This window comes from Anser anser (assembly GCF_964211835.1).
Source record: "Anser anser genome assembly, chromosome: 30".
NCBI lineage: Eukaryota > Metazoa > Chordata > Aves > Anseriformes > Anatidae > Anser > Anser anser.
In genome coordinates, this window is record NC_139751.1 from 1,722,151 (window position 1) to 1,739,471 (window position 17,321).

General features: G+C 71.6%; 1 protein-coding gene across 1 annotated transcript in view; it reads left to right on the forward strand.

Annotated features, from left to right (window-relative positions):
- ITGA5 (integrin subunit alpha 5) overlaps positions 1–13,123 on the forward strand; it is a gene marked incomplete at its 5' end in the record, with an annotated part of 19,225 nt that extends 6,102 nt beyond the window's left edge. Inside the window, 22 exon segments of the mRNA XM_083814349.1 lie at positions 30–43; positions 143–195; positions 314–365; positions 367–544; positions 1,050–1,241; positions 2,131–2,176; positions 2,258–2,365; positions 3,165–3,220; positions 3,335–3,486; positions 3,606–3,743; positions 4,896–4,963; positions 5,052–5,202; positions 5,950–6,042; positions 6,130–6,209; positions 6,611–6,691; positions 6,784–6,889; positions 7,904–8,056; positions 8,805–8,906; positions 9,093–9,206; positions 9,889–9,990; positions 10,888–11,010; positions 11,404–13,123. Coding sequence (XP_083670475.1) covers positions 30–43; positions 143–195; positions 314–365; positions 367–544; positions 1,050–1,241; positions 2,131–2,176; positions 2,258–2,365; positions 3,165–3,220; positions 3,335–3,486; positions 3,606–3,743; positions 4,896–4,963; positions 5,052–5,202; positions 5,950–6,042; positions 6,130–6,209; positions 6,611–6,691; positions 6,784–6,889; positions 7,904–8,056; positions 8,805–8,906; positions 9,093–9,206; positions 9,889–9,990; positions 10,888–11,010; positions 11,404–11,487 — 2,246 coding nt within the window. The 3' untranslated portion in view covers positions 11,488–13,123.
- Between the last annotated feature and the right edge of the window lie 4,198 nt (positions 13,124–17,321).

The following is a 17,321-nucleotide window of genomic DNA, read 5'->3' on the forward strand; positions in this document are numbered from 1 at the left end:
CCCATACGGGTCGGGGGGCACCCATACAGGTCGGGGGGCACCCGTACGGTTTGGGGGGCACCCACATGCTTTTGGGGCCACCCACACCCCCTGGGACCATCACTAAAATTGGGGTCCCCCCCCTTATCCCCCCCCCCAACAGATGGCAGCCTACTTCGGCTACGCGGTGGCGGCCACGGACGTGAACAGCGACGGGTGAGGACCCCCCCCCCAACTTTTCCCCTTCCCCCCAATTTTTCCCCATCCCCCCCCCCCCCAAGACCCCCAGCACCCCGGGGTGCCGCCGCTGATCCCCCCTGTCCCCCCCCCCCAGGCTGGCCGACCTGCTGGTGGGGGCCCCCCTCTTCATGGAGCGCACGGGGGAACGGGCGGGTGCAGGAGGTGGGCAGGGTGTACCTGTACCTGCAGCGCCCCGGGGGGGGCCCCCTGCCCGCCCCCACCATGGCGCCCGCCCCCGCCGCCGCCCTCACCGGGCCCCAGGAGTTCGGGCGCTTCGGCAGCGCCATCGCCCCCCTGGGGGACCTCGACCTGGACGGCTTCAACGGTGGGTGCACGCCGGGGGGGGGGCGTGGGGGGGCTTGGGGGGGCAAGGGGGGGCTTGGGGGGCAAGGGGGGGCACGGGGACCCAGGTTATGGGGGGTGCGGAAACCCTACGGGGGGGGCAAGTTATGGGGTGAGCAGGGATGGGGGGGCAAGGGGGCCCTGGGGGGCAAGGGGGGGCACAGGGACCCAGGTTATGGGGGAGGGGGACAGAAACCCTATGGGGGGGGGGGCAAATTATGGGGTGACCAGGGGATGGGGGCCATGGGGGGGGCATGGGGGGGTGCCAGCCTTTTGGGGAGGGGCACGGGGGGAGGTTACGGATGAGGTGCCGGGGGGGTCCCGGTGCCGTCGGGTTTACGGGGTCCTCATGGCACTGGGGGGGGGGTCCCCACACCTCTGGGTGACCCGGGAGGGCGGATTGGGGTGCCGGGGGGGGCGAGGGGGGGCAGCAAGGACCCCCCCCCCCACCCCCACCCCGCACCCCTTCTAACGGGGGGGTGGCGCAGACGTGGCGGTGGGGGCGCCGCTGGGGGCCGAGGGCCGGCAGGGCCTGGTCTACGTCTACGGGGGGAGCGGGGCCGGGCTGCGCCCCCAGCCCAGCCAGGTGCTGCGGGGCCTCTGGGCGCCCGGCCGCCACCCCGACTTCTTCGGAGCCGCCCTGCGCGGGGCCACCGACCTCGACGGCAACGGCTACCCCGGTGAGGGCCCCCGGGGGGCACGCGGCCCCGTCCCGATACCCTACAGCTGGGGACACGCGGCCCCGTCCCAATATTCCCCCACTGGGGACACGCGACCCCGTCCCGACACCCTGGGGACCCGTGGCCCCATCCTGCCACCCTGGGGACACGTGGCCCTGTCCCCGTATTCCCCCACTGGGGACACGTGGCCCCGTCCCAATACCCTGGGGACACGCGGCCCCATCCCAATATTCCCCCATTTGGGACACGTGGCCCTGTCCCAACACCCCGGGGACACGCGGCCCCATCCCGATACCCTACATTTGGGGACATGGCCCTGTCCTTGCCACCCTGGGGACACGTGGCCCCATCCCAACACCCTACATTTGGGACACACAGCCCCATCCGATACCCTACAGCTGGGGACACGCGGCCCCACATGTCCCCGGGAACCCACCCAGCCCCATCTGTGTCACCCCCCCCACACCATGGGTGTCCTTGGGTGGGGCCACCCCCTATCTGGGGACACCCAGCCGTGCCACCCCCTATCTGGGGACAGCCAGACCCAGGCGTCTTGTGGATAATAACAGGGACACGTGGCCCCGTGCGTCCTCACCCCCAGGGGTGCCCCAAAAGTGGGGGACACCCCCCCACGCCCAGATGTGCCACCCCATGGGTCCCCTAGAGCTGGGGACACCCCGCCCCATCCGTGCCGCCCCACGGGTCCCCAACCCCAACCCGTCCATAGCTGGGGGTCACCCAACCCCAAAACGTCCCACCGACACCGGGGGCCACCCGACCCCGCCCCAGGGGTGCCCCATAGCGGGGGCCACCCCCTTTTGGGGCCGTGCCGCCCCCTGGGTGCCCCGCTGGGGACGCCCGGCGACCCCGCCGCCACCTCTCCCTGCAGACCTCCTGGTGGGCGCCTTCGGGGTGGACACGGCCGTGGTGTACAGGTGGGTGCCACCAAATTTTGGGGTGGGGGGGGTGTCCCCAAGGGGGTGTCCCCCACTCCGTGACCCCCCCCCCGTCCCCAGGGGCCGCCCCATCGTCCACGCCAGCGCCTCGCTCAGCGTCGTCCCCACCATGTTCAACCCCGAGGAGCGCGGCTGCGTCCTCGAGGGCACCGAGCTCCACGTCCCCTGGTGGGTGGCACCCTGGGGTGGCACCCTTGGGTGGGGGGGGTGTCCCCGTTGGGGGGGTGCGCGGTTGGCAGAGGGGAGAAATGGGGGTCCTGGAGGGGTTGGGGACACCCGGGGGACAGCGGGGTGGAGGGTGCCGGGGGGGAGGTCCCGGGGGGGGGGGGGTTTGGGGACGCTGAGGGGTCGCTTTGGGGGTTGGGGACACTTGGGGTGGGGGGTTAGCAGGGGGCACTCCGTGGTTTGGGGCACGGGGGGGGGGACATCTGGGGGGGGTCCCGAGTCGATGTGGGGTGGGCAGCAGGGAGGTGTGGGGGGGGGGGTCTTGGGGACATGGGGACACTGGGAGGGGTGTGGGGGGGGAATGGGGGCCCGGGGGGCTTGGGGACACCCGGGGGACACAGGGGTGGAGGGGGGGGTCCTCAGCTCGCGGGGGGGGGGGGGGCGAGGTGTCAGGGTGGGGGTTTGGCCCCAGGGGACATGGGGGGGACATCGGGGGGTGGCAGGGGGAGCACGGGGTTGTATGGGGCCACCCATGGGGAGCCCCTGGGGGTGCATGGGGGGGGCCCTGAGGTGCTGGGGGGGGGATACTGGGGGGGGGCATCGGGACGCTGGGGACACTTAGGGGACACTGTGGGGGGGGACTCAGGTGGCATGGGGGGGCCGCATGGGGGGGCGCATGGGGCTTTGGGGGGTGCGTGGGGTTTTGGGGGCCACCAGGGAGCAGCGGGGGGGGGGCCACCAAAGGCCAGGGAAGGACCTGGCTGAGGAGGGGGGCGTCCCATGGGTGCCCCCCCCCCCCCAGCATCAACGTCAGCTTCTGCCTCAACGCCTCGGGGCGCCACCTCCCCGGCCCCATCGGTGAGTGCGGGGGGACAGCGGGGGGGGGGGAACGGGGACACGGGGGGGGGGGACACGACACGGCACCCTGACGCGGGTCTCTGTGTGTGTCCCCCCCCCCCAAAAAAAAAAAAGGCTTCGCGGTGGAGCTGAGCCTGGACGCGCTGAAGGCGCCGGGGGGGCGCCGGGCGCTCTTCGTGGGGGGGCGCGAGCCCACCCGCAGCCTGGCCGTGCCCGTCCCCAACGGGGGGGGCGCCCGCTGCCGCACCATGGCCGTGTTCCTGCGGGTAGGTCCCCGGGGTGGGGGGGGCACCCGACACCCACGTCCGACCTCCCTCCCCCCCCCCGTCTCCCGGCCCCGCACCCCTCAGCACCCTTTTTTTGCCCCCCCCCCCCGGGGTCGCAGAACGAGTCGGAGTTCCGGGACAAGCTGTCGCCCATCGCCGTGGGGCTCAGCTTCGCCCTGGACCCCCGCGCCCCCCCCGACGCCCACGGCCTGCACCCGGTGCTGGCCGCCAGCACCCGCACCCGCCTCGAGGCCAAGGTACCCCCGGCACCCCCTGGCACCCCCGCCACCCCGTGCCACCCAGTGTCACCCCATGGCACCCAGTGCCACCCCATGGCACCTCGCGTCACCCTATTTCACCCAGTGTCACCCCCGTGCCACCCAGTGCCACCCTATTTCACCTAGCATCACCCCATAGCACCCAGTGTCGCCCAGTGTCACCCAGTGGCTCCCACTGTCAGCCCATGGTACCCAGCGTCACCCTATGGCACCCAGTGTCACCCCATAGCTTCCAGTGTCACCCCATAGCACCCAGCGTCTACACATTCCACCCAATGGATCCCATTGTCACCCCCTGGCACCCAGTGTCACCCCATAGCACCCAGTCCCCTATCACCCCAATGTCCCCATAGCCCCCGTGTCCCCTGTCACCCCCATGTCCCCCCATAGCCCCCATGTCCCCATTGTCCCCATAGACCCCATGTCCCCTATCGCCCCCATGTCCCCTATCACCCCAATGTCCCCACAGCCCGTGTCCCCCAATGTCCCCCCATGTCCCCATTGCCCCCATAGCCCCTATCACCCCCATGTCCCCCCCATGTCCCCACTGCCCCCATAGCCCCCATGTCCCCTATCACCCCAATGTCCCCAATGCCCCCATGTCTGCCCCATGTCCCCAATGCCCCCATGTCCCTCCCCCATGTCCCCCCCATGTCCCCAATGCCCCCATGTCCCTCCCCCATGTCCCCAATGCCCCCATGTCCCTCCCCCATGTCCCCCCCCATGTCCCCAATGCCCCCATGTCCCTCCCCCATGTCCCCCCCCATGTCCCCAATGCCCCCATGTCCCTCCCCCATGTCCCCCCCCATGTCCCCAATGCCCCCATGTCCCCCATTGTGCCCAAGTCCCCCCATGTCCCCCATGTCCCCCATGTCCCCCAATGCCCCCATGTCCCCCCCATGTCCCCCAATGCCCCCATGTCCCCCCCCATGTCCCCAATGTCCCCATGTCCCCCATTGCCCCCAAGTCCCCCCAATGCCCCCATGTCCCCCATAGCCCCTATCACCCCCACGTCCCCAATGCCCCCATGTGCCCTATCACCCCCATGCCCCCAATGTCCCCATCACCCCCATGTCCCCCATCACCCCCCTGCCCCCCCCGGTCCCCAACCCCCCCGTGCCCCCCCCCCAGGCTCACATCCAGCTGGACTGCGGCGAGGACAACGTCTGCGTCCCCGACCTGCAGCTGGAGGCCTTCGCGTAAGGGGGGGGGGGGACGACACGACTCCAGGGGGGGCTCCCAGGATTTGGGGGGGGGGTCCGACGTGGCTGTGCCCCCCCCCCGCAGGGACCGCCGTGCCGTCTACCTGGGGGACCGCAACAGCCTGAACCTGACCTTCAACGCCCGCAACCAGGGCGAGGGGGGGGCCTACGAGGCCGAGCTGCACGTGCGGCCCCCCCCCCACGCCCAGTACACCGGGGTGCTGCACCCCCACGGGGTGGGTGCCGGGGGGGGGCTAAATGGGGGGCTTGGGGGGGGGGGGCACCAGTTGTGGGGTGGGGGGCACTGGGTATGGGAGGGGCACTGGGGGGGGGGGGGGGGCAGGTTGTGGTGGGGGGCACTGGGTATGGGGGGGGGGCATGGGGGGGGTCCCCAGGTGTGGGGTGGGGGGCACTGGGTATGGGGGGGGCACTGGGGGGGTCCCCAGGTTGTGGGGGGGGGGCCTGTATATAAGGGGGGGGGGTCCCTGGGGGGATCCCGAGTTGTGGGGTGGGGGGCCCTGGGCATGGGGGGGGTGGTCCCAGTTGTGGGGTGGGGGGCACTGGGTATGGGGGAGGCACTGGGGGGGTCCCCAGGTTGTGGGGGGGGGGGCCCTGGATAGAAGGGGGGGGTCCACAGGTAGTGGTGGGGGTCTGTGGGTATAAGGGGGGGGCATGGGTGGGGGGTCCCCGTTGTGGGGTGGGGGTCCCTGGATATAAGGGGGGTCCCTGGGGGGGTGACCAGTTGTGGGGTGGGGGGCACTGGGTATGCGGGGGGGGCACTGGGGGGGTCCCAGGTTATGGGATGGGGGTCCCTGGGTATGGAGGGGGGGGTCCCTGGGTAAGGGGGTGCACAAAGGGCCCCCCGCTATGGGGTGGGTGCGTGGGGGTGCCCCCAGGCGTGCCGGGGGGGGAGGGGGGGAAGGTTCCTGGGGCACCCCCAGGTGCCAGCACCCTGACGGCCCCCCCACGCCCCCCCCCCCCAGAACTTCTCGGCGCTGAGCTGTGAGCTGGGGGGGGGCAACGGCTCGAGCCCCCTCGTCTGCGACCTGGGCAACCCCATGAAGGCGGGGGCCAGCGTGAGTTGGGGGGGGGGGGGCTTGGGGACAGGGGGGGGGTGTTGCAGGGGGGCTCGGTGTGACCCCCCCCCCAATTTGTTCCCGCAGATCTGGGGGGGGCTGCGCTTCACCGTCCCCCACCTCAGCGACAGCAGCAAGAGCATCCGCTTCGAGCTGCAGATCCGCAGGTGGGGGGGGGCACTGGGTGGGGGGGGGGCACCCAGGGGTGGGGGGGGCACCCAGGGGTTGGGGGGGGCCCTGGGTGGGGGTGGGGATTGGGGGACCCCGGGAGGGGGGGGGGGTGTTGTCCCACCCAGTTGCACTATGGGGTGTGTGGGGGGGCTTTTTTGGGGGTTGGGGGGTGGAAGGTGGGCGGGGGGGGGCTCGATTTTGGGAGGGGGGGGTTCACACTGAAGGGGGGGGGCTGTGGTGCGGGGATCCGGGCTGGGGGGTCCTTGGGGGTCCCGAAGGAGGGGTCTGGGGGTGTCCCAGCCCCCCCAAAGCTGGGGACAGGGTGGGGGGGACACTGGGGGGGGGATGACACATTGTGGGGGGGGGTCCATGCCGTGACCCCCCCGTGTTACGGCAGCAAGAACGCCAACAACTCGCAGAGCGAGGTGGTGCCGGTGCCGCTGGAGGTGCGGGCGGCCACGCGCCTCTCCGCCTTCGGGTGAGTGCCACGGCCGGGGACACCGCACGGGGGGGGGGAACGGGGGGGACAGCGGGGACACCGGGGCTGAACCCTGCGCCCCCCCACCCCAGGGTGTCCCGGCCCGAGGTTGTCACCGTCCCCGAGCCCGGCTGGGTGGCGGTGCAGCCCCCCCAGTGCCTGCAGGATGTGGGGCCGCAGGTGGAGCACGTCTACGAGGTGGGTGGCACGCGGCCGTGTCCCCAAAGCGCGGGGCCCCGTGTCCCCAATCCCAAGTGGTCCCCCTGTCCCCAAACCCATGGGTCCCAATGTCCCCAAACCCGCTCATCCCCATGTCCCCAATCCCAAGTGGTCCCCGTGTCCCCAACCCCGTGGGTCCCCGTGTCCCTGATCCCACATGTGCCCATGTCCCCAAACCCATGGGTCCCCCTGTCCCCACACCCACAGGTGCCCGTGTCCCCAACCCCAGGGGTCCCAATGTCCCCACACCTGTGCATCCCCATGTCCCCAAGTGGTCCTGGTGTCCCCATGGATGTCCCCATGTCCCCAATCCTGTGGGTCCCCACGTCCCTGATCCCACAGATGCCCGTGTCCTCATGGATGTCTCCATGTCCCCAAGTCCCCAACCCTGCAGGTCCCCCTGTCCCCGAACCCATGGGTCCCCCTGTCCCCAAACCTGCTCATCCCCATGTCCCCAACTCTGTGGGTCCCCCTGTCCCCAACCCTGCAGGTCCCCATGTCCCTGATCCCACACGTGCCCATGTCCCCAAACCCTTGGGTCCCAATATCCCCAAACCCATGGGTCCCCATGCCCCTGTCCCCAAACCCACGGGTGCCCGTGTCCCCAAACCACGGGTCCCCGCGTCCCCAGCCCTGTGTGTCCCCATGTTCCCGATCCCAAGTGGTCCCCACGTCCCCAACCCCAGGGGTCCCCCTGTCCCCAAACCCATGGGTGCCTGTGTCCCCAGTGTCCCCAAACCCACGGGTCCCCCTGTCCCCAACCCTGCGGGTCCCCACGTCCCTGACCCCACCCATGCCCGTGTCCCCACGGGGCTCCCCATGAAACCCGAGGGTCCCCATGTCCCCAACCCTCCTGTCCCCAACCCCAAGGGCGTCCCCACCGTGTCCCCAACCCTGTGGCTCCCCGTGTCCCTGCCCCGGCGATGTCCCTGCGGGTGCCGTGGCCGTGTCCCCCCCCCCATTGCCACGTGTCCCCCCCCCCGGTGCCACCAGGTGGTGAACGAGGGTCCCAGCGCCATCAGCCACGGCACGCTGGAGCTGAGCTGTCCCCTGAGCCACCGCGGCCACCGCGTCCTCTACGTCACCGGCCACTCGGGGCCCCGCAACTGCACCGCCAGCCACCCCCTGGACAGCCTGCGCCTGGCGGTGGGGGCACTGGGGGGCACTGGGGGGCACTGGGGGGCGGAGAGGGATGGGTGCTGGGGACACTGGGTAGCACTGGGCGGCACTGGGGGGCACTGGGGGGCGGAGAGGGATGGGTGCTGGGGACACTGGGTAGCACTGGGGGGCACTGGGTGGCACTGGCGGGGCACTGGGATGGCACTGGGGGGTACTGGGGAGCAACGAGGGATGGGTGCTGGGGATACTGGGGTGCACTGGGGGCCAGCGAGGGATGGGTGTTGGGGATACTGGGGGCACTCAGGGGCACTGGGGGGCACTGGGTGACACTGGGATGGCACTGGGGGGCACTGGGGAGCAACGAGGGATGGGTGCTGGGGATACTGGGGGGCACTGGGGGCCAGTGAGGGATGGGTGCTGGCGATACTGGGGGTGCTCAGGGGCACTGGGGGGGCAATGGGGGGCACTGGGGACCAATGAGGGATGGGTGCTGGGGATACTGGGGGCACTGGGGGGTACTGGGTGGCACTGGGGGGCACTGGGGAGCAGCGAGGGATGGGTGCAGGGGACATAGGGTGACAGCGGGAGCTGGAGCACTGGGTGGCACTGGGGGGCACTGGGCGACACTGGGGGGCACTGGGGAGCAGCGAGGGATGGGTGCAGGGGACACAGGGTGACAGCGGGAGCTGGAGCACTGGGGGGCACTGGGGGGCACTGGGGAGCACTGGGGACACTGGGAGGGTCGGCTCTCCCCCACCCCGTCCCCGTCCCGCAGGAGCAGGAGCAGGAGCAGGGCCAGGCCAGGCCCGCGCCGCGCCGTGACACCAGGGACACGGGGACACGGGGCAGCGGCCCCCCCGCGCCCCCCAACACCCTGGTCAGTGCCATTGTCCCCGTGTCCCCCCGTGTCCCCGTGTCCCCGTGTCCCCGTGTCCCCCCGTCCCCGTGTCCCCCCGTCCCATGTCCCTATATCCGCCCCATACTCCCCCCGTGCACCCCCCCCCCCCCCCGCCGGCTGCCACCCATGGGTGCTGCGGGCGGGTGACACCCGTGGGTGCCGCAGGGGTGCCCCGAGGCCGAGTGCTTCCGGCTGAGCTGCCCCCTGGGGGGGCTGGAGAAGCAGCAGCGGGCGAGTCTGCGCCTCACCTTCCGCCTGTGGGCCCCCTCCTTCCTGCAGGTGAGGCCGGGACCCCCCCCCGCGACCCCCCCCCGACCCCCCGGGACTCTCCAGGCTGCCCTGGGACCCCCCAGACCCCCTCAGAACCCCTCCAGGACCCCCCAGACCCTCCTGGGACCCCCCAGACCCCCCCCCGGACCCCCCAGACCTCCCAGCACCCCCCATATCCTCCCGGGACCCCCCCCAGACCCCCAAGGACCCCCCAGACCCCCCAGGACCCCCCAGACCCCCCAAGACCCCTCCAGACCCCCCCCTCCCCGGGACCCCCCCAGACCCCTCTGGAACCCCTCAGACCCCCCCAGATCCCCCCAGGACCCCCCAGACTCCCCTGGGACCCCTCAGGAACACCCCAGACCCCTCCAGACCCCCCTGGCACCCCTCCAGACACCCCGGGACCCTCCAGACCCCCCCCCAGGACCCCCCAGGAACCCCCCCCCCAGGACCTGGAGCCCCAGTCCCCTGTGGGTGCGGGTTAATGGGTGCCCCGGTCCCCCCATGGGTGCGGGTGCCCCCTGTCCCGTCCCGTTCCCCCCGGTGCGGGATCCCCCGGGTGCCCAGGGGTGCCAGCAGGCGCCGGCGCCCACCTTCGGGTGCCCGTGGGTGCCAGCGGGTGCCGGTGAGTGCCCGTGGGCACCCCTGGGTGCTGGCGGGCACCCGTGGGTGCTGACGTGCCGTGCCGCAGCGGGAGGTGCGGGCGCAGGCGCTGCGCTGCGAGGCCGAGTACCGGGTGCTGCGGCTGCCCTACCGCGTGCGGCCCCCCCACCTGCCCACCCAGCGCCTCCAGGTGAGGGGGCACCCCCCCGGGGGGGGGGACATGGTCACCGGGGGGGGGTTGGAGCGGGGTGACCTCGTGGGGGGCGCCGGGGCTGCGGCGGGGAGCGGGGCGCTGTGGGTGACCCCACGGGTGACGCTTTGGGTGACCCCATGGGTGACCCCAAGGGTCACACTGGGGGTGGCTGCGGGGTGGCCCCACGGGTGGCTGTGGGGTGGTCCCATGGGTGCTGCTGTGGGTTACCGATGGTGACAGGGGCACAGGGTGGCCCCACGGGTGACACTTTGGATGACCCCATGGGTGATGCTGTGGGTGGCTGCGGGGTGGCACTGTGGGTGACCCCACGGGTGGCTTTGGGGTGGCACCGTGGGTGACACGGTGGGTTACTGGTGGTGACGGGGGCGCAGGGTGACCCCGTGGGCGGCCCCACGGGTGACACCATGGGGTGGCCCCGTGGGTGGCTGTGGGGTGGCACCGTGGGTTATTGGTGGTGACAGGGGCGCAGGGTGACCCCGCGGGGTGTCCGCATGGGTTAGAGGCGGTGAGGGGACGGTGCAGGGTGACCCCGCAGGATGGCCCCGTGGGTGACACCATGGGTGGCCCTGTGGGTGACCCCATGGGTGACGCCGTGGGTGGCTTTGGGGTGGCCCCCTGGGTGCTCCCATGGGTGCTGCTGTGGGTTACCGGTGGTGATGGGGGCGCAGGGTGACCCCACGGGGTGTCCCCATGGGTGACACCACGTGTGGCTTTGGGGTCACACTGTGGGTGACACCACGGGTGGCTTTGGGGTGGCACCGTGGGTGATCCCGTGGGTGCCACCGTGGGTTACGGGTGGCGACGGGGACGCGGGGTGACCCCGCGGGGTGACCCCACGGGTGGCCCTGTGGGTGACCCCCGCGGTGGCCGCAGGTGGTGACGGGGCTGCAGTGGGCGCGCGCCGAGGGGAGCCCCGGGGTGCCGGTGTGGGTGGTGGTGCTGGCGGTGCTGCTGGGGCTGCTGCTGCTCGCCCTGCTCAGCTACGGCCTCTACAAGGTGGGTCCGGGGGGGGCACATGGGGGGGGGGGGAGTGGGACATGGGGGGGGGGATGGGACGTGGGGGGGGGCTGCAAGTGGGGCTGGAGTGGGGGGGCAGGTGGGAACGGGGGGTATAGGGGATATGGGGGGGGGGGGCACGGGGGGGGCGTGGGGGGCACAGGGGGTGGAGGGGGGCACAGGGGGGCACAGAGGGGGCACACGGGTTGTGGGGGGGACACAAGGGCACAGGGGACACGGGGGGCACGGGGGGGGTGGAAGAGCACAGGGGGCACCAAGGGATGTTGGGGACGCCGGGGTCCCAGGGGACGCGGGGGCACAGGGGTGGCACGGGGGACACGGGGGACACGGGGGCCGCCCCCTGACCCCCCCCCCTCCCCCCCCCGGCACCAGCTGGGCTTCTTCAAGCGCTCGATGCCGTACGGCACCGCCATGGAGAAGGCGCAGCTCAAGCCCCAGGCGGCCTCGGAGGCCTAAGGGGGCCCCCGCACCGCCGGCGTCACCCGGACGGCACCACCAGTGTCACCCGGACGGCACCGCCGGCGTCACCCGGACGGCACCGCACCGCCGGTGTCACCCGTACGGCACCGCTGGCATCACCCAGATGGCACCGTCGGCGTCACCCGTACGGCGCCACCAGCGTCACCCGTACGGCACCGCCGGCGTCACCCGTACGGCACCGCCGGTGTCACCCTTATGGCACCGCACCGCTGGCGTCACCCGTACGGCACCGCTGGCGTCACCCGTACGGCACCGCTGGCGTCACCCGTACGGCACCGCACCGCCGTCTGCCGTTGTACCGGGCACCGCCGCCGCACTGGGCACGGTTGTGCCGGGCGGCAGTGATCCGGGTCACAACCGGGCCCGGTATCGGCACCGGCCGGGCACCGCCGGCAGATGGGGTGATGCTGGGATCGGGCACCGACACCACCGGGACGGGTGGTGACAAGGCCGGGCACCGCCACCGGGATGGGGACCGCCACGCCGGGCAGCAGCAACCCCGTGCTGGGCGGTGGCACCGCCGGGACAGCCACGAGAGCAGCGGGGACGGGCACCGCCGGGACGGGCACCGCCGTGTGGACACCGTCGCTGTGATGGGCGTCACCGTGAGGACACGGCCGTGCCTACACGCTCACCGCGCCGGGTGTCGTCGTGTTTACACCGTCACTGTGATGGCACCACCACGAGGGCACCGTGCCAGGTATCACCGTGTTCAACCATCGCTGATGGCATCACCACGAGGGCACCGCCGTGCCGTCACCCTCACCGTGCCGGGTACCACCGTGCTCACACCGTCACTGTGACAGCATCACCGTGAGGGCACCGTGCCGGGTATCACCGTGTTCAACCATCACTGATGGACATCATCACGAGGGCACCGCCGTGCCGTCACCGCACCGGACACCGCCGTGCTCACACCGTCACCGTGACGGCATCACCGTGAGGGCACCGTGCCGGGTATCACCGTGTTCAACAATCGCTGATGGCAGCGCCACGAGGGCACCACTGTGCCTGCAGTGCCACCGCGCCGGGTACCACCGCGCTCACACCGTCACCGTGACGGCATCACCGTGAGGACACCGCCGTGCCTAAAGTGTCACCACGCTGGGTACCACCAGGCTCACACCGTCACTGTGACGGCATCACCATGAGGACACCGCCGTGCCTACAGTGTCACCACACGGGACACCGCCGTGCTCACACCGTCACCGTGACGGCATCACCGCGAGGACACCGCCGTGCCGAAAGTGTCACCGCACCGGACACCGCCGTGCCGTCACCGTGCCGGACCCCACTGTCACCGTCACCGTGCCCCGCCACCAGCCCCGTGCCGTGGGACACGCCACACACACGCGTGCCGGGGACGTGCGGTGGCCCCGTGCCACGCCACCGGGGGCTGGCGTGTGCTGCACTGCCGGTGCCCCCCCGCCGCGGGCACCTCACTTTGCACTGACCCCGCGCCCGCCCGCACCCCAGATTTAATTTTATTTTTTTGGGGGGGGGGGACACGACACACGACACACACACACACACACACACACACACACACACCCCACCCCCCCCCGGGTGTCCCCGTCCCCAGGGGCCGTTTGCACTAGCGTGGGGGGGGGGGGGCGGGGGGCACAGGCGGACGCGGGTGGGGGGGGGGGGGGCGGCTTCGGTTTGTATTTAATTTGGGGAGGGGGGGCCTCGGGGGGGGGGCCCTAATAAATGTGTCCTGCCCACTGCTGCGGGTGCGAGGGGTGTCTGGGGGGGCGGGGGGTGTACACGCGTGTGCCAGGCTCTGTGCATGGTCGGGTGCACACGCGTGTGCTGGGTGCTGTGCGCAGTTGGGTGCACACGCGTGTGCCAGGGTCCATGCACGGCTGGGTGCACATGCGTGTGCTGGGTGCTGTGCACAACTGGCTGCACACGCGTGTGCTGGGTGCTGTGCACGGCTGGGTGCACACGCGTGTGCCAGGCTCCACGCGTGGTCGGGTGCACAAGTGTGTGCCAGGCTCCACGCACAACTGGGTGCACAAGCACGTGCCAAGCTCTGTGCACGGTTGGATGCACACATGCGTGCCAAGCTCTGCGCATGGCCGGGCGCACACGTGTGTGCAGGGCTCCACGCGTGGTCGCGTGCACACACACGTGCCGAGCTCCGTGCACGGCTGCGTGCACACGCGTGTGCTGTGCACAACTGGGTGCACACGCGCGTGCTGGGTGCCGTGGGCGGTCAGGTGCACACGCCTGTGCTGGGCTCCGTGCACGGCTGGGTGCACACGCGTGTGCCGGGCGCTGCCGCCGGCAGCTCGGGTTTCGGCGACATCCATTACGCGCCCATTAGCAGCCGGGCTCTCAATAATTCATGGCCCCCCCCCAGCTCCCCCCTGCTCGTCCCGCGGGGGGGCTCCAGCACCCGATTCCCCCCCCCCAGCCCTCCAAAGGAGCCCCCAGCGCCCCCACGTGGAGCTCCCCGGCACCCATGGGTGCTGTGCGCTGCACCCCTGTGCCCCACCGCCGGTGCACAGCCACCCCCCCCCCCGGCACCCCAAAAGCCCCCTCCAGCACCCACAGAGACCCCCCCCCCCCGAGCACCCAAAAGCCCCCCCCCAGACAACCCCCCAGGCACCCAAAAGCCCCCCCCAGCACCCAAAGACCCCCCCCCCCCCAGCACCCATAGAGTCCCTGCCAGCCCCCCAAAAGCTCCCCCAGCGCCCCTCCAGGCACCCAAAAGCCCCCCCAGCACCCAAAGCCCCCCCCCCAAAGATCCCCCAGGCACCCACAGAGCCCCCCCCCAGGCACCCAAAAGCCCCCCCAGCACCCAAAAGCCCCCCCAAAGCCCCCCCAGCCACAAAAAGCCCCCCCAAAGCCCCCCAGCCCCCCCAAAAGCCCCTCAAGCCCCCCCCAGGCGCCCAAAAGCCCCCCCCATCACCCCCCACCCCGAGCATTGCACCCCCCGTGCCCCCCCCCGCGCAGCCCCCACAGCCCCCCCCCTTCACCCCCCCCCGGTCACGTGACCCAGCAGCTGGCTGGCGTGCAGGGGGGGGGCGCAGAGCGCAGAGCGCATGCGCAGGGCCGGAGGGCGGGGGGGGGGGGGGGGGCGCGTGCCCGCTGCAGCCCCGTGCGCGCTCCCGAGCCCCCCACCCCCCCACCCCCGAGCCTCCCCCGACTGAGGTCAGGCGGAGGAGTGTGTGTGCAAAGTGGGGGGGGGGGGGCGTGAAAAGGGGTGTGCAAACTGGGGGGGTGGTGCAAAAGGGGTGTGCAAAGGGGGGGGGGGTGAAAATTGGGGGGGGCATGCAAAGGGCGTGTGCAAAGGGGGGGCGTGCAAAGGGGGGGCGTGCAAAGGGGGTGTGCAAATTGGGGGGGACACGTGCAAAGGGGTGTGCACGGGGGGAGTGCAAATTGGGGGGTGTGCAAACTGGGGGGGGTGTAAAAAGGGGTGTGTAAAAGGGGTGTGCAAAGGGGGGGGAATTGGGGGGGGGCATGCAAAGGGTGTGTGCAAAGGGGGGGGCGTGCAAAGGGGGTGTGTGCAAAGGGGGTGTGCAAATTGGGGGGGGCGTGCAAAGGGGTGTGCACGGGGGGAGTGCAAATTGGGGGGGTGTGCAAACTGGGGGGGGGTGTAAAAAGGGGTGTGTAAAAGGGGTGTGCAAAGGGGGGGGGGTGCAAATTGGGGGGGACACGTGCAAAGGGGTGTGCACGGGGGGAGTGCAAATTGGGGGTGTGCAAACTGGGGGGGTGGTGCAAAAGGGGTGTGTAAAAGGGGTGTGCAAAGGGGGGGGTGCAAATTGGGGGTGCAAACGGGGCGTGCAAAGGGGGTGTGCAATGGGGGATGTGTAGTGGGTTGTGCAAGGGAGGGGTGCAGCCATGCAAAGGATTTGCACGGGGCGGAGGGGATGTGTAAACGCGGGGGGGGGGGGGGGGGGCAGCCGTGCAAGGTGTGCACAGGAGGGTTGCCAGGGCTGGGTGTGCAAAGGGGCGTGCAAGGTGGCACGGGGGGGGGCAGAGTGCATGGGGTGCGAGGGGGGGGGGCATGCAAAAGGGCGGGGGGGTGCACTGGAGGTGCAAGGCAGGGCGGTGTCGGTGCAAGGGGATTGCACGAAGGGCGTGCAAAGGGGCTGGGGGGGCGTGCAAAAAGGACTGGGGGCGTGCAAAGGGACTGGGGGCGTGCAAAGGGACTGGGGGGCGTGCAAAGGGGCTGGGGGCGTGCAAAGGGACTGGGGGCGTGCAAAGGGACTGGGGGGGGGCGTGCAAGGGACTGGGGGCGTGCAAAGGGACTGGGGGGCGTGCAAAAGGGGCTGGGGGCATGCAAAGGGACTGGGGGGTGTGCAAAAGGGGCTGGGGGCGTGCAAAGGGACTGGGGGCGTGCAAAGGGACTGGGGGCGTGCAAAAGGGGCTGGGGGGTGCAAGGGGGCTTCGGGGGGTGTGCAAAGGGGCGTGCAACGGGGTCGCAAAGGGAGCACAAGGGGGTGCCCGTGGGGTGTGCAAGGGGTGCACATGGGGGTGCGTTAGTGCAAGGCTCTGGCGTGTCCCCCCCCCCCTCCCCGGCCCCACCCGAGGCCCGGGGCGGGTGTGGGCGCGGGCGTGTCGGGGTGGGGGCCCCGTCGCCATGGCGCCCGCCCGCCCCCGCCCGGCCGCACACGCGTGTCCTGACGTGTGCGCGTGCCCTGACGTGTGCGCGTGCGCACGCGCGTGCGCTGCAGGCGTGGGGGGCGCGACGCCGGAGCCGCCGGGGACACGCGTGGGCCGGGGGGGGGACGCGCGAGGACACGTGAGTGGCACTTGGGGGGGGGGGGGCCGGGGGGGGGGGGGGGTGACACGCTCTTGCACACGTGTGTCGTTGCACACGCGTGTGGCGGGGGGGGACGTGGGGCTGGGGGGGGGCTATGGGAGGGGGGCCTGGGGCGTGGGGGGGGTCCCCAAGGGGCACCAGGAGGAGGGGACGAGGTCCCGGTGTCCCCAAGGCCCAACGAGAAGGAGCGCCCCGTGTCCCCATGTCCCCAAGGGCCACCAGAAGGAGGGCTCCAGGTCCCGACGTCCCCAAGGGCCAGCGGAAGAGGGGGACCAAGGCCAGGTGTCCCCAGGGGCCATCAGAAAGAGGGGACCCAGGTCCCGTGTCCCCAAGTCGCTTGGGAAGGAGGGACCCATGTCCTGGTGTCCCCAAGGCCCAACGAAAAGGAGGGGACCAGGCCCCAGTGTCCCCAAGGGCCACCAGAAGGGCTGTAGGCCCTCCCGATGTCCCCAAGGCCCAGCAGAAGAGGGGGACCAAGGCCAGGTGTCCCCGGGGGACATCAGAAGGAGCGCCCCATGTCCCGATGTCCCCAAGGCCCAAAGAGAAGGAGGGGACCACGCCCTGGTGTCCCCAAGGGCCATCAGAAGGGCCATCGGCCATCCCGGTGTCCCCAAGGCCCAGCAGAAGAAGGGGACCAAGTCCAGGTGTCCCCGGGGGACATCAGAAGGAGGGGACCAGGCCCTGCTGTCCCCAAGGCCCATCAGAAGGAGGGGTCCCGTGTCCCCAAGTCCCTTGGGAAGGAGGGACCCAGGTCCAGATGTCCCCAAGATCCAACAGAAGAAGGGGACCAAGTCCGGATGTCCCCAAGGGCCATCAGGAGAGGACCCAGGTCCGGGTGTCCCCAGGGGACATCAGGAGGGACCCAAGTCCTGGTGTCCCCAAGGCCCCCCAGGAGGAGGGGACCCTGGTGCCCAAGTGTCCCCGTCCCTCTGAGTGTCCCCAAAGCCCCTGGGGAGGGGGACACCTGCCTGCCCCCGTGTCCCCAAGGCCCATGAGGCGACAAGGCCCCAGCTGGCAGGGCCTGGGTGTCCCCAGG